At 36.2% G+C, this 18,163-nt stretch overlaps 1 protein-coding gene across 1 annotated transcript in view; it reads right to left on the bottom strand.

Annotated features, from left to right (window-relative positions):
* Positions 1-18,163, bottom strand: part of ABCA13 (ATP binding cassette subfamily A member 13) — a 172,476-nt gene that overhangs the window by 74,334 nt on the left and 79,979 nt on the right. Inside the window, exons 32-36 of the mRNA XM_074542293.1 lie at positions 4,725-4,971; positions 3,713-3,802; positions 3,056-3,128; positions 1,390-1,508; positions 362-449 (exon numbers count right to left, since the gene is read on the bottom strand). Coding sequence (XP_074398394.1) covers positions 362-449; positions 1,390-1,508; positions 3,056-3,128; positions 3,713-3,802; positions 4,725-4,971 — 617 coding nt within the window. The remainder of the gene's footprint in view (positions 1-361; positions 450-1,389; positions 1,509-3,055; positions 3,129-3,712; positions 3,803-4,724; positions 4,972-18,163) is intronic.

Below are 18,163 nucleotides of genomic sequence, written 5' to 3'. Positions count from 1 at the left end.
CATTACTGTGATACTCAATGCACTTTGGCCAATTCTGACATTGGCTTTTTGCAGAATACAAAAAATTATTTGGCTGACTATCTAAAAGCAAGTTTTAAACTTAGATTCTAAAATGAGTTCACTGGGAGAAAAAAAAAAAGGTATATCATTTGACTAATTTAAAACAGTTTATCAAATGCAGGAGATTACTTCAAGGTTTATGAACAGAGTTAGATGATAAAAGACAAAGGATTCTTCCCAATTATTCAAGTGCAAGGATTTCATGTAATGATTTTTTATTTGTTAAGTGCTATGATGTCTGAAGCCTGAAAAAGTAATCAATATATACATACAGATGTGCACACATACATGCAACTCTTACCTTAGCCAGAGGCTGAGATTTAGTGTTATTCAATTTTTTGTCTTGAAGTTCAAATGCTTTCATCCCTCCAAAAGACCAACCACCATATCTGATAGTAGAAATTAAAATAACAAAAAGTTATCTGCCTTAAGCTCTGCAGTTTTCTTGCAAGGGTACAGTTGAGATAGCTGCAATAATGCTTTGTTTTTCAACTGAAAGTAAAACTTCACCCCTCACAAATGCCTTCCTTGTTAAAAAGAAGAGGGACAATGTAGTTCTTAATCAGGTGAATATTACTGGTTTTTTCTCGGCAAAGGTATTCCCTTAGATAAGAATTTTTGCTTTTTGAAAGGTGAATTCTTTGTGCAGCAGGACGGGTTGTGAGCAAGTGAGAAGCATCTTTATTTCTTCCTACATCATTCACATATTAGCTCAAATCTTTCATCCAAAGATGCTTACCTCTATTTACATCAAATCAGATGCACCTTCTTTTAATATATGAATGGCTAACGCTTTCTTCTCCTCAATAAAATCATACATGGTCTAATATTTCCACTTACATTATCAGCAGTGGTTGAGTTGTAAAGGCACATAAATAAACTTCAAAATACAGCAGATAACCTCTGTTGCAGATATCACAGAATATGAAGTAGTACCAGGAGCACACCAGCCCTTTTTACTTCAAAGAAAATATTAATTGGAGCATGTCCACCCCTGTTTGATTGAGTCTCTGAGGAATGGAAATTATTTTGTTCACCTGATTTAGATATGCATCTCTGAGATGCTGAAATAACTCATTACCTGTAAGAAACTCAGAGTATGCCTAGAGGTGATCATCATGCAGCTTCTGGAGGGAGTTCTAAGATGTGACCATTGAGGGTCTTTCATGTTACCTTGAATTTCAGCCTAGCTCTACACCTTGATAACAATCACCAGATAAAGACAATGACCCTTTATATTTTCAGTGACAAATATCTATGCTTTGGAACAGCAAGGACTGCAGGGTTTATACACAGAGGAAAAAGAAAGGCTAGACATTTTAAGGTTACCTTGTTTTGTTGGAAGGCCTCACTAAATACTCTTCCACAGGGAACCCTGAAAGATTATACAAAATATGTCCTTTCTTGTTCTTCACATAGGGAGCAGAAGTATTGAAAGTTGGGCACATCTGAAAAAAAAGTATACGTAAAGTAAGTAAAGCACTTTTTAAAAGCAGTGGCACTATATTTAACCTTATCTTTGGATTTTGATGTAGATTTTATAGCATTTCTTTTTACTCGATTTGCCTTTCCCAGTTTTAACAGATTTTCAATAAATTATGAATATTTTTATGTTTATAAGGCAACTCAAATGATTGTGCCACCTACACATTAGAAATCCCTTTGATTTCTCTTGCAGCCCTGTCAGTCAGTTTGTTTTGAAAACATCAGAACTTGTATATAAGCTTGGGAATGTTTACAGCAATGAAAATGGCAAGACTGCTTTTTATTTGTTTTTCCTGAGAAGAAATACAAAATAGGAACCAGATAAATATGAGATGAAAGCAAAATTCTAATTAATGTTATAAGCTTCTAAAACCTTCACTGATGAGCTGAAAAGAAGAATAAAGGAAGATGTCTTCTAATGATTCAGTGGGACATTCTCACAACCAAGAAAAAGGTGACAGATATTAGACTCAATTATCTCAGAAGCTTTACAAAGTACTTTATGCCAATCAACTGAAAAATTTTAATGCTTGACATCTCAAACCTACAAAAATAAAAATTCACTCTCAGAGATTGCTCTTACATAGCTCACAGATAAAAGTTCTGCCTCCACTGTCAAGTGACCTTTTTCAGTTTTCATGGTTAATAGACCTCTCCCTGTGAAAGTTTCCCATTTGTATTATATTCAACCTTCTTTTAATTCCCTTGAGTATTAGAGGCAAACTTATTCCTCGTCCAGAAAAGCAAAAAATAAGTTTCTTCCTCCCATTTTTCCCAAAACTGTATTGCTATATTTCATATGTAACTCTTATTCTAAATAATTATGCCTTTATAAACAAAAGAAACTTTTTTTTAGGAAGTTCCTTTTTGGGGAAATACATTTGTCACCTCAGTCAGATTCATGTTTTTGTTTATTACTCAACTCAGAGCAAGTCAGCAGGAAAAATAATTCATTAAGAAGGTCAGAAATTCATTATGCTTTTCAAAATCCTTCATTTCTTGAAGGCTGTTGTATTTTGAAATCCAAAATCCAAACCACAAGCAAACTTTAACAATTAAATCTCATTCATGTGTAAATTCCCTGGTGGGTTCTACCAGCTAGGTTCACCCACTCTTCCCTCTGAAAGTAGGTGGTCTTCCAGATGTTATGGAAGTGTTATGTTTTAACCCTGTTTTACATGGAGGTTTTTCTTAAGCAGAATCCTATAACATCTTTATAGTAAGTTGCATCTGCTGAAAATAGTTCAGCTGTCTCTGATCCTGTTATTTCAGATCAAACTATAGCCATTTCTAGTGCACATATATGTTCATATATATATGTAAACAAAAAAAATGTGTACAATTTCATTAGATGAAAGAGAAGTAAACCTCCAATCATAACAAAGTCAGACCTGTGAGGATTTATTTCCTCATGACTTTCACCAGCCCTTCAAAAACAGCAGCCAAGGAATTAGAAGTAATATACACACATACATTTTTTACATATGTAAGTAAATAAAAAATTACATACCTCTTGTTCAGACACACATCTGCATGAATCCTGAGGTGACATAGATTCTGTCTGCCAGCATGAATTATTTTTTCTAATAGGAATAAATGTAATAAAAATTATAACTAGGAAATGAGAGGAATATGTCACTTAACAGAAGAAATCCAGACAGTAATGAGCAGACCTGGCATGCTAACGCCTTCTTAGCATTTGATCACAGCAGCGGCTGTGTCTAGAGTGATACAAATTTTACTCACTTTTATCAAAGTTGATTTATTAAAAATATTTATATAGGCATCAAATTAGCTTCATGTCTCATATTTACAGCAATTATTAAAGCATTGTCGCCACTTCATTCCTGAATTTGGAAATGTAGAGTGCTTCCTAACAAATACTTTCTTTATTGTCTATTCATCCTTCATATGGACACCAGGCTTGATCAAAATCATCCTGAAATTAATCGGAAAACTGCCACTTACTTTTAAGATGTATGGATCAGACCTTTAACAGTAAAGCCTACTTTGCTCTTCACCTGGATGTCAGCTCCTTTATCAGAAACAATTTGTCACTAACTCCATGCTGCCAAAAAAAGGCTAAGATAATCCATTACACAGAAAGAAAAAAAAATGAAATGTTCGATATTTAAATGAAGGAAATAGTTACATTAGTTACAATTACCCGTGTTGTGAATGCATGCATCTGTGGTCCCAATCAGAGAAATATCCCAATAGAACCTGGGAAAGTTTTCCTAGGCTATCATCTTCAGTGCTGTTCAAAGAGGACCATAGGGGTATAAGGAATGAAAGGGAAAGAAAAATAAAAAAAAGAAAAGAAATAAAGACATGTTAATATGGCTAGCTCTTTTAGCCTTCAGTCTCATGGTGCTATGTATTTTCCAAGGAATTAAAGGACTATTAAATCCATGCATGGGATACATACCCCAATAATCTCATTTCAAAATACTCAATATGAACATGTAAAGAAAATTCATTGCAATTATGGCTAAACAAATCTCAACATCTACCCATGGGCATCCTTCTCCTTATAGTCATGCATTTCTAGCTATTGGCATTGCTAAAGTTTTTTTATGCTCATAAAATAAATTTATATTATATCTATAAATTCAAACAGCATCTTGCTATCTTCATCTGTATATTTGCACCTATATGTGTTATTATCACTCTATATTTATTGATTCTATAGATACTGCACATTAAAAATAAATGAATAATCTAGTTGGTTTCAAAGCTGAACATATAGAAATTAGGTTGAGTAAGAGGAGCAGCAGGCTTTGTAAATACTGTGTGGTATTTTCAAACCCAAGAATTGTTTCAAGAAAATAACTTCAGACCTAAACAATTTTTTTAAAATGAAGCATGCAAAGGCTTGTTCAAATACGCTTTTTCATTTACATATAAATGGTCATGGCTGGTATTGATTTGAGTTCAATCTTCTCCAAAGTCTTTGCCCTTTCCCCCAGAAAATCCTTCACACAAAGCTTTCCTAATTTTATCTTTCACTTACAATAATCTATAAAAGTGTACTAAACATCTAAAAAAACCACCACATAACTATTGTAAAAAGTAATCTATCATTCTTTCTAGAATACAAGAAGGTCTTTACAATAGGAGAACTCAAGGGTAAAGGTCCCAGAGCCCTGGATATTGATGATGATGGATGGGCCCTTTACCTAAAGAAGGATTCCGCATTGCCATAAAGTCTTGGTGTCAGCTGGAGAGAAGGATAATCGATAGCCAGCGGCTTCACGCTAAACAAGGCCATTGCCAGTGCAACAAAGAGGACAGGCAGCAGCACATTTGACAGGCTTCCTCTCCAGTCCCTCCTTGTGTGGTGAAACCTCTTCATCACAAGGGCAACAATCTGTGTGAGAACAAGGTGGGCTCCACGCACACTCGAGGCTCCAGCAAGTGAAATACCTAAGTGAGACAAAGAAAACAACCTCTTGACAAACAAGGAAAACGAAACTGAACTTTCACAGGTTACTTTGTCAAATGTCAAACATGACAGTCTTTTAGCTCTAATAAAATCAAACCACATAAGCCTAGCAAGCTCTCCTGAATGGAATAGTGTAGCCCAGCAAGTGAAATACCTAAGTGAGACAAAGAAAACAACCTCTTGACAAACAAGGAAAACGAAACTGAACTTTCACAGGTTACTTTGTCAAATGTCGAACATGACAGTCTTTTAGCTCTAATAAAATCAAACCACATAAGCCTAGCAAGCTCTCCTGAATGGAATAGTGTAGCCCCATACCACATCACTTCCAAGCATAAGTAATTAATTAATGAACTCTTCCTATGAGGGAAAACATATATTCAGTTAACACATCTCTATAGGTTCCCATGCACAGGTAATGGTTTACTGAATATTATTTTCCCTAGGTACTCCCTGTGATCCTACACTGGGTCAACCATTCCTTGTGCATTGCCACTTTTGTTCCTGGACAAATTACTCTGACAAACATGGCCTGTATTCACACTGTCTTGATCTACCTTGACTGGAATCAATGGCAACTTTTCCACAGATATTTCAATGGATCCTCTTCAGAGCATCACAGTGGACAGGCACATGGATTCTCATAAAAGCATTCCCTTCACTTCCCTGCTCATACAGGACTGATAAAATTTTCATATCTGTTAGTCAATTCAGCTTTCAGAGCTCATGGGCTGTTCTTCAGATTCATATGGGAGTGTGCCCACAGCTTATTCAATCAATCAGTTTCCTGATAGACCCTCCCTTAATTTTATTTGATCATTCTCTGTCTGACACTTGCGAATCGCACCAATCACTCTGCCTCCATTTTAGCTCCTAATGCCTTCTTGGTATGTGCAGGCTCTTATCAAACCCTCTTGCCTGTGGCCTTGCCCAATTGAATGTCCTTCAGCCTCTTTCCTTCCTCACAGCATAGCAGAGCGTCTGACAGATTTACCACCACAGGTATTCGTACCGTAGTAAGACTGAATAGCCTGTTTATTACAGTGCTCAAAGTCATGCTATATTTTATCAGCACTTGTGATTTGCCTCTTTATTACCTTCCCTTCTGCTTACTGGCAGCACTCTAACCAGCATTTCCACATTCCATGTTTAAACAGATACATGTATGGAAGTTCTCAAGTAACTTCAAATTAATTGTCCTTATAACAGGTTTTTTTCTGAGTTAGCAGAATTTTAATCCCAGACCCTTTGCATTGTTCTAACAGTATTTTTAGCCAAGAAGTGAGGCAAAGAGGGAGAAAAATTAATCAGATAATAAGCCAAACTTCTGACCATGGTCATCGCACAAACAGCTCAAATTCTGCACTCATTACTCCAGGTAAATACAGGTTAATCACCCTCAGTGTCTGGGAAAGTCACATGTCAAATTGTCCAGAAAAGACTCCCAGGTTACGAAAAGCAAGAAATGATGAGGAATAAATTTGATACATTTGAACTGTGTCACTTGAGACTCAGTATGAATATAGGACTGGTTTGGTGAATGAAGTGAGCAGAGTGTGCTGTTTATTTTGATTTAACAAAGCCTGTGATGTGATCTCCCACAGTGGTATGGGCTGTGGAGGACAAGACCCACTGGTTGGACTGACAGGGACCACCCTGTAGACTGGGAACAGGGATAATGGATCCAACTGAGGAGCAGGTGATTAGTTGGGACGTCCCTTGGGGGCAAATATGAGCAAAACACTGGCTAACAGTACCTTTTAACACAGACATGTGTGCATATCTGCACCTGGAGGGGATCCACCCTGCTTGGAATAATTTTTCTGTCAGGCACTGGGGACAAGGAGAACCTCCTGGCAGCAGGAGCAGCTCTCTGGCAGCACTTAACAGCCCTAGTGATATCAGGGAGCAAATTCTCTGCTCAGGGTAAGGACAAGCTACAACAGGCACCAGCTGGTACCTGGAAAATTCTGATATCATAAATTAGAAAAAGAAATTTCACTGTGAAGAAAACAATCAAAGCTCAAGACTGGCCTGGACATGGCACTAGGCAACTTGCTCTTGACCTGCTTGACCTGCATTTTCAACATTAATATTCTCTGATTTTAACAGACTATAATTAATTAATTTGGAGGTTGTTTTGGGGGGAGGGCAAGAGGGGAAACTCCAGTATTTGTTACTTTAACTCCGCAACTGAATTTTATATCTTTTTTCCCCAGAAAATCGCACTGAGCAGAAATTGTCTCTTTAAGACATCTAATCACAGCCATAGCTTGCTAATTTGGCAATGGGATTTCAGGTTTTGAATCTGTGGAGAGAAAAATACCTTCTGAATTCAGATTCTGATTCAGCTTTCAAGTGCTCTGATCAAGAAGGGTAACATTTTAGGCTTGGAATTTTTTGTTCCTTAAATTGGAGTAGGACGAGGAGACACTGGTGTTAAGAATTTTTTTTTTTAAGAAAACTTCCTAGGAATGTATTAAGTTCTTCATATTATCATGGTAAGACTCTCAGTAGTTGTCACAATGCTGAAATTGAGACACTCAGTGGCAGAACAGTTTTCAAGGTAGGAGTGTTTTTAGACTAAAACAGACCCAGTAAGTTCTTCCAGCTCAACATCCCTGAAATTGTAAAGTATTCCATCTCTCATTCATCTAAGTAGCAAAATGCCAGAAAAGAAGCACAGAATTTGATATTTTCTGTAGTCCCAGACTCATTAACATGATGTGAATGAAAGAGTCTTCAATACATTTGACCGTTTGAATCTCTGAAAGGCAACTATGACATCTACTTTCTGGGGACAGAAAGGGAAATCAGAGCTGTCATCCATTCTTTTTTTCTTGACAAACAGAGCAGAGATAAATTATAACAACTTAATTCAGATTGCCAAAGGAACGGAAACTGTCACCATGAATATAAATAATTGTCCATTTTGTCCAATATCCTGACTCTTACTCAATATTCATAATGCCAATGAGCCAAGACACACCACAAGAAGATGCAATAAACCATTATAAGTGGAAGTATATGTTTGACTATTTAACTGAGGCACTTTAAAGTGATTTATCTTTTCTAAAACCTCATATGTTTATTGTTTAAAATTCGAATTGAAAAGGGTGCCAAATACCTTTCTGAATTATCTTAAATTTCCATCTTTGCAACCTCGAATTTTGTCATTTCTTTGTGTCTCAGGTACAAAACAAAATTTTGTATACTTGTTTTGAATTTTTTCCATTTGATGATACTGGATGGGCTCTTAAATCTTGCTTTAGGAGACAGGTTAGAGAGGTTTTCAATCCATTTTCTGCATAAACAATCCCATCCTTTCACTCTCCTCTTATAAAAATCTTTATAGTCCTAATCAACCTTGCTGCTTGTCTCAAATCCTCTTATATTGACACTGACATATCAGTCTCAAGATATAATGTGTTCAATGCAGCTGTCTATCAGATGTGGAAACATTCCTGATTTATGTGTTATTATTGTATGTGCCTGTACTGGTCAACTTGTTTTATTTATGTATCATACTACTTCATCTGACTGCAGCCACTCTGTGAATAGCAGCCTGCTTTGGGCTTTCCATAATAGACTCAATATGGCTTTCAAGTTTCCCAAGGTATTAAATCACACTTTCAACTAGAACCTACAGCATTAATTTTTGCTTCATAAAGCTTCTAAGTAATTCACCACCTATGTCTGGTATTTATGTCAGGATGCATAAAAACCACTTACATTTATGGGAAAACAGCTTCTGATTATCACTGAGAATGATAAAGGCTAGAAGACAAGACCAGCTGACCTCTCTGTTATGAAGTCAATTTTTATGTAGAAAGCTTATGAAAATATCCTCATTAATAATTGAGATCACAGAATTAAAAACCTGACCCAAGTGTTAGAAGCTGTCTTGCTTGACTTACAGTTGCAATTATCCACCAGAAGTGCAATTATGTTCACAATTAACTTGTACTTCCCAATTCATCCAGACTCTCCTTTGTATTACAGACAAGGCTTATGCTAGTTTTCAATATATATTGAAATATATATATTTTTAATATGAGGTACAGGGAAACAGAAGAAGGCCTAAAATCCAGAAACAAAAATTATCAAAATCCTTGCCTATAGACTACTCTAGAATTCGGAACAGAAACAATTATTGTAAAAGTCTCTAACTTGGTATTAGATGACCCTTTTCTCCTGTATTTTTCACTTCTAGAAAACAATGTAATTCTAATGTTTTTTCATGATGCAGAAAGAAAGATGGGCTATGCAATAGATAAACTAACAGCCAGGAGCATTTCATTCTCAATTCTACTTCTGTGACTTTGGCATTTAGGCAAGTCATGTAGAGGAGGTCCAGATTTTGAGAAGGTAAGACTTGGAGCTGTAATATCCTGGCAAAGCAGGTGAGCTAGCTCACATGAAACTGGTTGCATTCGGAGGCTGCACATACTTATTGGTTTATCAGAAGTTTTGTGGCAACAAGTAGTTCTAAGCTGAGCAAGTGAACTGACATCATTCTGCATTTCAGCACACACCATACTGCCCCAGAGGCAGTGTTAACCCACCAATCTGTGCACAGCCTTTCATTAGAAGATATAAAAATGTCCTTCCTCTTCTTACACATTTTTCTACTCATTATAAAAAATTATTATTGCATAGATTTTGTTTCCAGGAGGATTTTGAAGACAGATTTTCATGTGAGGAATGTGAACAAAAGGCACTTTGATGGTGTAAAGTATAAAGGGAATACATCAGGTCTGTGTTTCATACAGTGGCTGATTCTTTCTTATATCTAATAGAATAATGAGTTATCTCTATCCAAAGCTGATCAGAAAAATATTTATTTGGGGGGGAATTTCACAAGAGAAGTTCCCTTGGGGCATTTTTAGATATAAATTCTCCTATTCTTCCCTTCAGGCTATTTTTAATTTTAGACATTGTGAATGTTTCTAAAAAATTTATTCAAATTGTTTCCATCTTAAGAATTTCCTGTCTAAGAGTTTCTCCCTGCTCCATACATATTGATTAATCCAATTAAGTACCATTTTTGAAGGCAAAACATGTAGACTTTAATTAAAAATTTAGCTTTACATTCTGAATGCCAGATCTCAAAATACTATTCAGCATAGGCCTGAAGACCTTTGAGACACAATAATAGAAATCTAGGCAACTGTAGAGTTCTTCAGTAGAATTAACATGCTTTAAAGCCAAGGAATTGGTGTCTGTCACTCCCCAACGTTGTAAAGAACTTCCTCCACAACTCAGATCTCCCAGGCCCTTTTCCTCAAGCGAGACAGTTGACTGATTAGACAATTTCCTTCCTTTATCTAAGATATTATTCTTGTTCAAGATCTGACACACTTAATACTTTATCACACTGAAGACCAGTGAAAGGATAGCTTGAACAATACACCTGATTCCCACTGAAAAATCAAGAACCGGCACAACCAGAAAAATGTGCTGCATACTCTCACTGAAGAAACCCCAACACCCAAATCTCACAATCTAAAACCCTGTCCCTAGAAAAACTACCAGCAAACTCTTAAAGGATCTTTTTTAAGCTCTTTATTTCTTTTTTTTTTTTTTATTTCCTAGAATAAGGGGTATGGAAGAAAGTTCATTTGTACACAAAAAGCTTAAGGAAAGAATGGGGCGAAGTCCTTTCAAACTTATCACTTTATTTAAAAGAAATACATCCTAAAATCAGACCTACGCAGAGTAGGAATTATCTACTCCCAGCAATGTGTAAGGGGGTGAAGAACTGGTAGGATACATTTGCACTTAAATCTCAGAGGGAGAAATGCTTTACAGCACCCTCACACTTGACATGGAGAGGAGATATATCTGACTTTCACTAGTTAAATGAAAGAAAGAAGTGCAAAGTGAGTTTGTGCAAAAGAAAAGTTAAAACATCCAGGTGTCAGAGAGCAAAAAAACTTCATCCATAAAATAAATTTCTTTACTCTGACTTGCTGCATTGCTATTCAAGCAGTGACAGAGGTGTGTCTAAGCAAGAGCATTTGATCTTGGACATCACTCTGCAGCCAAGATTTTCATCCAGGTTTGTCACAGGGTGTAAACACATTGTACAAATAACATAAGGTACATAATTAAGCGTCAATGGAAGATACATGTGCAAAGAAGGACAATGAATCTGATGAAGGGCTTGGAGCACAAGTCTTATGCAAAGTGGCTGAGGGATCTGGGATTGCTTAGCCTGCAGAAAAGAAGGCTCAGGAGGGACTTCATCATTCTCTACAACTCTGTGAAAAGAGGCTGTAGCCAGGTTGGGGTCAGTCTCTTCTCCCAAGAAACCAGTGACAGGACGAGAGGAGTCCTAAGCTGCAATAGGGGAGGTTTAGGTTGTACATTAGGAATAACTTCTTCACAAAAAGTGTGATGTAACATTGGAATGCGCTGCCCAAGGAGGTTGTGGAGTAACTGCGCTGGAGGTGTTTAAGAAAAGACTGGATGTGGCACTCAGAGCCATGGTCTAGTTGATATGGTGGTGTTAGGTCACAGACTGGATTTCATGATCTCAGAGGTCTTTTCCTACCTAAGTGATTCTGTGATCTGGATTCTGTAAATTTTTTAACGAAAACATGGGCTCCATTCTTTTTTATTATTTTGTTGGGAGAGGAGGAACTGTTAAAACGAGGAATTTTCAGCTTAAAGTTTCACATTAAATACAACTCATACAAACACTTCAAGCACCAATCTAAAATACTCTACTCCTCTTGGTCCTTAACCTTGTCATGATATATTTTTCAGATAGGCAACTAGCAGACTGGGAAATAATTAAAATTAGGACTAATTTTTGAGTACTGAATAACCCAGTTGCAGAGAATATATTAGGATATACAACGAATTAGCTCTCAAAATAACCTGAATAGAGCGCATCACCTAGATTCTCAAGAGCCCATTAAATGCAGCAAATGACTATACCTGTCCCCCAAACTCTCCAACTTTTGTAGAGTTTACTAGGTGAATCTACTTTTTCGACATCCAACCACCAACACACTGCTGCAAAGATCTACAAAACAGTCAGAAGACATTTTAAGTGTAAAAATGAATACAACTCAAGGTCTTTATTTTGTCTCCAAGCATAGCATAGCCTTATTCACATTATGAATATCACCCTTTAATTTCAAGATCTGGCATTTTCTCAAAGTTGAGCATACTAGAGGTATGAACAATAGATAAAGAGATGAGCACCATTGAATGCAAGGAAAATATTTCTTCACAATTATACAAAGTGGATTAAAACTAAAAACTAGGTTCTAGCTTTCCCTTCCTTTATATGTTCACAATCACAACTACCTATAGCCAGCATTATGATTCTATTATATGAAATATGAATTTAAGTATCTGAAATGCTCACTCAAGACAGAAAGAAAGTAAGCCAGCCTCTTTAATTAATATATAACTAAGACATGCCTACAGAATTTTGGGACTATTTTAACCCTCTATTTAAGGCAAGAATATTCAATCTCATATCAATGCAAAAAAAATTAAAGGTTTGTCATTGCTCATATTAAATAACAGAAAATCTTCTAAAAATAAAAGTGCCACACAATGCACCACATATGTGGTAGTTGATAAAAACTTTAAAACAGATGTGCATGACAACCACACTCTAAATGTAAATTTGAGGAAGAAAGAAAGTCCAAATGGTATTTAGCAAATAAATAAAATAGTCAGAAAGACAATGATCTAGACCTCTGCTGTGGACCTGCTTTATACTCATGCCTTCCCAAACCCATTTTTCTCTTTTATCTACTCATTGCATTCAGTCTTAAAACTAGACTGCAAGCTGTCAGAGGTGGTAAGGACCTGGGTTTTTTATTCTTACTATTAGTCTGTAGGGTGTCTGGAACAACAGGGCATGACTTTAGATTGGGTTTCCAAGGCACCGTGCCTCATACAATAAACAATAGCTACCACTAGGAAAAACCTAGGGAAAAAAACCACCCTCGTGTTGTTGTTTTTTGTTGCTGCTCAAGCGTGAGCTGGTGTCAAAACACCCCTTGCTGTTTTTACTAGTGTGGAAATGGGCAGGGATGATGCCATAGCAGAAACTTGGCTGAGCATACATTTATTTGGGAATGTAACACTTCCAGGTTATAAAAGCACTGTCATTACTTTCAATGAAGGGAACTAATTTTCTAGTGCAAAATACTCTGTTTCTTTGCCTTCTCTAGGCATAAGAACACAAACAGTACATGAGCATAAGGAAATGGGGAAAAATGGTCCTGTCTCCTATCCATCACCTCACAGACACCATGGAGAGCCAAATACAGTTGGTACACTGACAGGCAAGCTAATCTGGTGAATGCACTCTTACAATAATTCATAAATAGAGGGTTTCAACTGTTTTGACATTTTTGATGCCTAAAACAATCTCTCTTGATCCATTTCCATGGTTTTATTCCTGCTTTGCCATAGTTAATATCTCTTCATCCTAGTTGGGATTTTTGTCAGCTTAAACCACGCTGAAAAAGAAGTTTGAAATTAACAGCAAGTATTTTTATTGGACTTGTGTGGTGAACTCTGCTGTGGCCAGAACAACTTCATTATTATGGGATGTGACTATTATTTGGAAATAAAATAAAAAGAAACCCAAAAAAACCCAAACCAAAACAAAACAAAAATGAAAACACAGAACAAAAAACCCAAATATTCAGTCAGGGAGACAGGCTATCATGTCTTGGAAAAGAAAATTACTACAGGTTTGAAACCCCTAAGTCTGATTTTGAGTTTCTGAATGGTTAACTTGCAACGTTAACAACTATGCTAATTTCAATTTCCAGGAGATAATTTTGCAAATAGAGACTCTTTTATTGCAGTACTATCTCCTCTGCAGCAATGCACCTGCAATGAATTGCCACATGGAGGAGGAGACAAGTAAAGGAAGAGCTGAAATAAAAGTACAGACTGTGGCTACAAAATGGAAGCCTAGATTCATCTTCCGTTTGTACTCTTTGAAGGTACAACAGTAGAAGGGAAGCACATACTGTTACAATTGCAAAAAATATCCCAATCCATTTAATATGTATCATATCTATGTCAGACTTGGCCAAGAGAAAGAATACATTTGTGCATGCACAGGCAAACAACCATCAGATTCATCTTGTGCACTAGAATATACCCTCTTATGACAATAAGCAGCACACTTACTGAGGTTGGTTCCTCTTCTAGAACTGTGAATCAAGACTCAGAAAGTCATTAGAATTTAACCCTCTGAATTCAACCTATAAACTCAAGTTACAACATTTCAAGATTGAATCTGATGCAGACCATAGGGCTACACCCCACAGTACTTTTGCTGTGTTTGGTATAAAACTGGTAAAAGGGCAGAACAGCAATAAAATCTGAACTTTGCTCTACCACTTCCCATAACATTATGTGTGAGACTTAATGCTAAGTATCTTAGCATTTCCAAATAGAGAGATTAAATAGAGCAACAGAAGAAACAGCTATATATGCTAACCAGGTGTTCTCAAACACTTCCCACTGGTCACTTCCAGAAAGGGAACTTTTAAATAACAACTGTCCAGTATTGTACTGCAGATGACTTCTGTCATGCAGCTGCTCAGTTTGCCATGAGTGGCCTTTGAAAACACTATGTACAGCACTCTGGAAGAAGCCTCTTGGAATTGCTCAGAGAAAACTCAGACATTAAACAGAGGAAACAACTTCAGCAGGGCCCAGATTTCACCACGATGGACAAGGACATTCTGACTCACTTTAACTTTCAGAATTTTTGCAAGTATTATCTTAATACAAACAAAGTACTTGGTCTAAAATACTGCAGTTCCCATTATCAGGAATATTTTAGACCATATCTCTACTGGAGTTATTCTATTAATACAAAAATCATATCAAAGTTTGTTCAGGGAAACAATTCAAACTGAAAGCTCTGAAGGAGGCCTGTTTTATTCAGACCTGAAGATATAGCAAACTATTGAAAAAATGTGTTTGATGAATAATCTCATGCCTCAGGCATCCAGTTATCTCATAAATAGTAGTATTAAACAACTTCAAGGATCTGGATTAGCAGAAACAACAGCTTCATTTTTTTTCTAATGTCTACAATGAATACCGTAAACTAAATAAACTGTAAAATAGATTTAGAGACAGATAGAAAAAAAATTACATGGCTAAAAATTCCCACCTATACAGAAGTTCAACACCAGGTCTACTATAATGAAGCCCCACTTATATTTCAAATGAGGAATTGGCTAGCAACAGTGTAATAAACATCTTGTATCACCCTGTAACAAGTGTACCATATGAAAAGTTGGCAAAAAAAGGGTAGTCCTGAGTGCTCCACATACTGCCCCTCATACTAAAACTACTTTTCATGTTGTCCCTGTAACTCCTAAACCAGGTTTTTTTTAGTTTTGAAGAAAAAAAAAAACAAAAAAACCATGTAGTACTGCAGAATGTTGCTAGTATTGAAAAAAAAAGTGTGAATATTGCTGAAGTCTTTGTGAGCTTTTGGTGCACAAAGGAATATTTTAGTAATAGAGCAGAGACAACAATTTCACCAAAGGAGATACTTTTGAGAAGGAACTGGACAGGTGAAAATCTAGTTTCATTGGAACCATCAGCCTCAAAGAGCGTCTTACTAGCACAACTAAGATGCGTAGCCCAACTCCTACATATCTAGGGTATTTACTCAATAAATGAGGCAAGATGTTAGTAAGATTACATGAAGCCCCTTCCCTAAGCAATGTTCTGCTTCAGAATGAAAAGTAAGCATCTTACTCTTGATAAGCATTTCTTTAAAAAATTGGTCATTTACATTACTTACATAATTGAAGTTAAAATATCTGTGTTGCTACTGCAACAGCATTAATAAAGCAAAACTGTTTTAAAATACTTGTAGGCATGTGTGTACATACACACACTTTCTTCGTCTGTAAAAATATAAATACATAAACACAAAAAGATCTATGAAATATACACTCCACTTGTAAGCTCAAGCAAGGCAAGAAACCATCAGAATTTACTTTCCATATAAACCCTAAAGACTAGCTATTAGCAACAAATATTTTCTGACACCATATGTATGACTTTGTGTTGATTATCTAAATGAAAATTTTGTCCAACACATAGTCCCCATATTACGAGGGAGAGAAATAATAGTTTATGTGGAATATGAGGTGTGAGGAAGGCAGGTAGGGTTAACCTACTTTATGTCTCTGAAAGAAGTACTTCTAAACAGAGACATTGATGTTTCATGTCTACAATATTCGTCTCATAAATCAAGGTACATTTTGCAAGATGGAGTATTGAAGTAATTCCTAAGTTCTTTTATGCAAATTTTAAGGGAATTGAAAGAAATTAGCTCCATTTACAAATGGTTGTTAAAATATAACTTCAACGATATTGCAAAAATCACTGTCGAGCCTGTTTTTTTTTGTAACTACAGTGAACTCAATCATAGTGGATTTAAAAATCCTGTTTAAGAATAGAAGAAGCCACTTGATCATCTACCAAAAGACATCAAATTCCACTCTGCTGGTCATGTGCAGAAATCAATAACACCCTTTACTGCAGCATATTTTCTGCTAAGACCCAAGTCTTGTGCCAAATGCACCAGGAGAAGCAACACATTCCCTTGGGTAGAATAACTCCAGCTGCTAATTAACTCTTGCCTGTCTTCAGATTACACCTATTTGCTTACTTTTTGCTTCCTTTATTCAATTTCTCTCTTCTGCTTATATAATTCTATAAAAGGTAGAATTATACTTTAACAGATGTATTCTCCATGTATTAAAAAAAGATAGGATCTTTAAGCAAACCACTTCTGTCTTATTTTTTATCAACTATGTTAATAGAGCCCTGATGGTGCCTTTATAAGGACTTCACTGCCAACCTCAAAATACTAATTCTTCTCTGCTCACTTTCTGAATTCTCAATTTGTCCCTAAAGTCATTCAAACTTAAAAATATGGACAAAAAGGTTGTACTAGTATTGTAGCATCAGTCTCATCAATTTTGAATGGATAGTCAAAATGACCTCTTCGCATCATTTTGTACATTCAGCTCAAATATAAATCACCTTAGCTGTCTTAAAGTACTTCTCAACCAGGATCAGCAGATAAGTCAGTCAGTGTTTTCCAGGATATTACTCCCCATCACACAGACATGCCTAGCATTTGGCTTAATTAAAATATCCTTTATTTAAAATGGATTCAGCTTTTCAAGTGATCTAACTCAGTCCTTAGGACTGGTCTCACTTATCACCTTTTAGCAGCTGTTTTTCATCAGCAAGGTTATTTTACTTCAGCATCAGTCAGGAAGATAATTAAAAGGCAGATTTGAAACTCAGGTGAAATTCACAAAAGCTCTTCATTTTGATATTCACTATTAACAACTGCTTTTTGTCAGCTACAATTTCTTAGTGAATTAGCTTTTAGCTGAGCTTTATGAGTACTGTACATTGTTGGTCTCACCAATCCTAAAAGGAGCAACATCACATTTGGCCCAATATGGTTCAAAATGGCCAACACCTGCTGCTTCAGAGAAAGGGTTAAACAACATTAAAAGGTAGATATGCATCAACCTGCTTCCATACCTGCACTTTCAGAGGCTAACTTATCCAAGAAATCCAGAGGCATATAAGCCTTAATACCAATACTGTTACTATAGCTGTTCATATTATATGTCCATTAATAACCATTCTTTGGCTTTTTAAAATGTATTGCAATACTCTTAGTCTCTGCAACATTATATGGCAGGAAAATCCAAATGTTACATATTACTGTGTGCAAAAATACAATGAATCAATTTTGAATTTTCTACAGTTTAGTTTCATTTTTCCTCCAGGGTTCCAACTGTAGTTTACTGCCAGAAGGGACTAGATCCAAAGCTGGTATGTCCCAGAAATTTCTAAGACAATAAATACTACAAAATTCAATAATTTGGCTCTCTAGCAAAACATCTGAGTATCTTAATTCAGCAATATTGGTCCCTGAATGAGCCAACGAGACCACTCACTAACCTATTACCTGCTTTTGCATATGTTCAGATTATTTTGTCATTTATCCATGGATAGCTACTCACCTCTTGGACTTGCTCTTAGCTCCCCTGATTATTTCTGTATATATACTGCCTGCTGTGGATTATGATAATTTTATTGGCCTCCATAGAGTTGACTTCTCCA

The sequence above is a fragment of the Zonotrichia albicollis genome, chromosome 1, assembly GCF_047830755.1.
Source record: "Zonotrichia albicollis isolate bZonAlb1 chromosome 1, bZonAlb1.hap1, whole genome shotgun sequence".
NCBI lineage: Eukaryota > Metazoa > Chordata > Aves > Passeriformes > Passerellidae > Zonotrichia > Zonotrichia albicollis.
The sequence above is the reverse complement of the archived record's forward strand: the minus strand, read 5'-3'. Positions and strand labels throughout refer to the sequence as shown.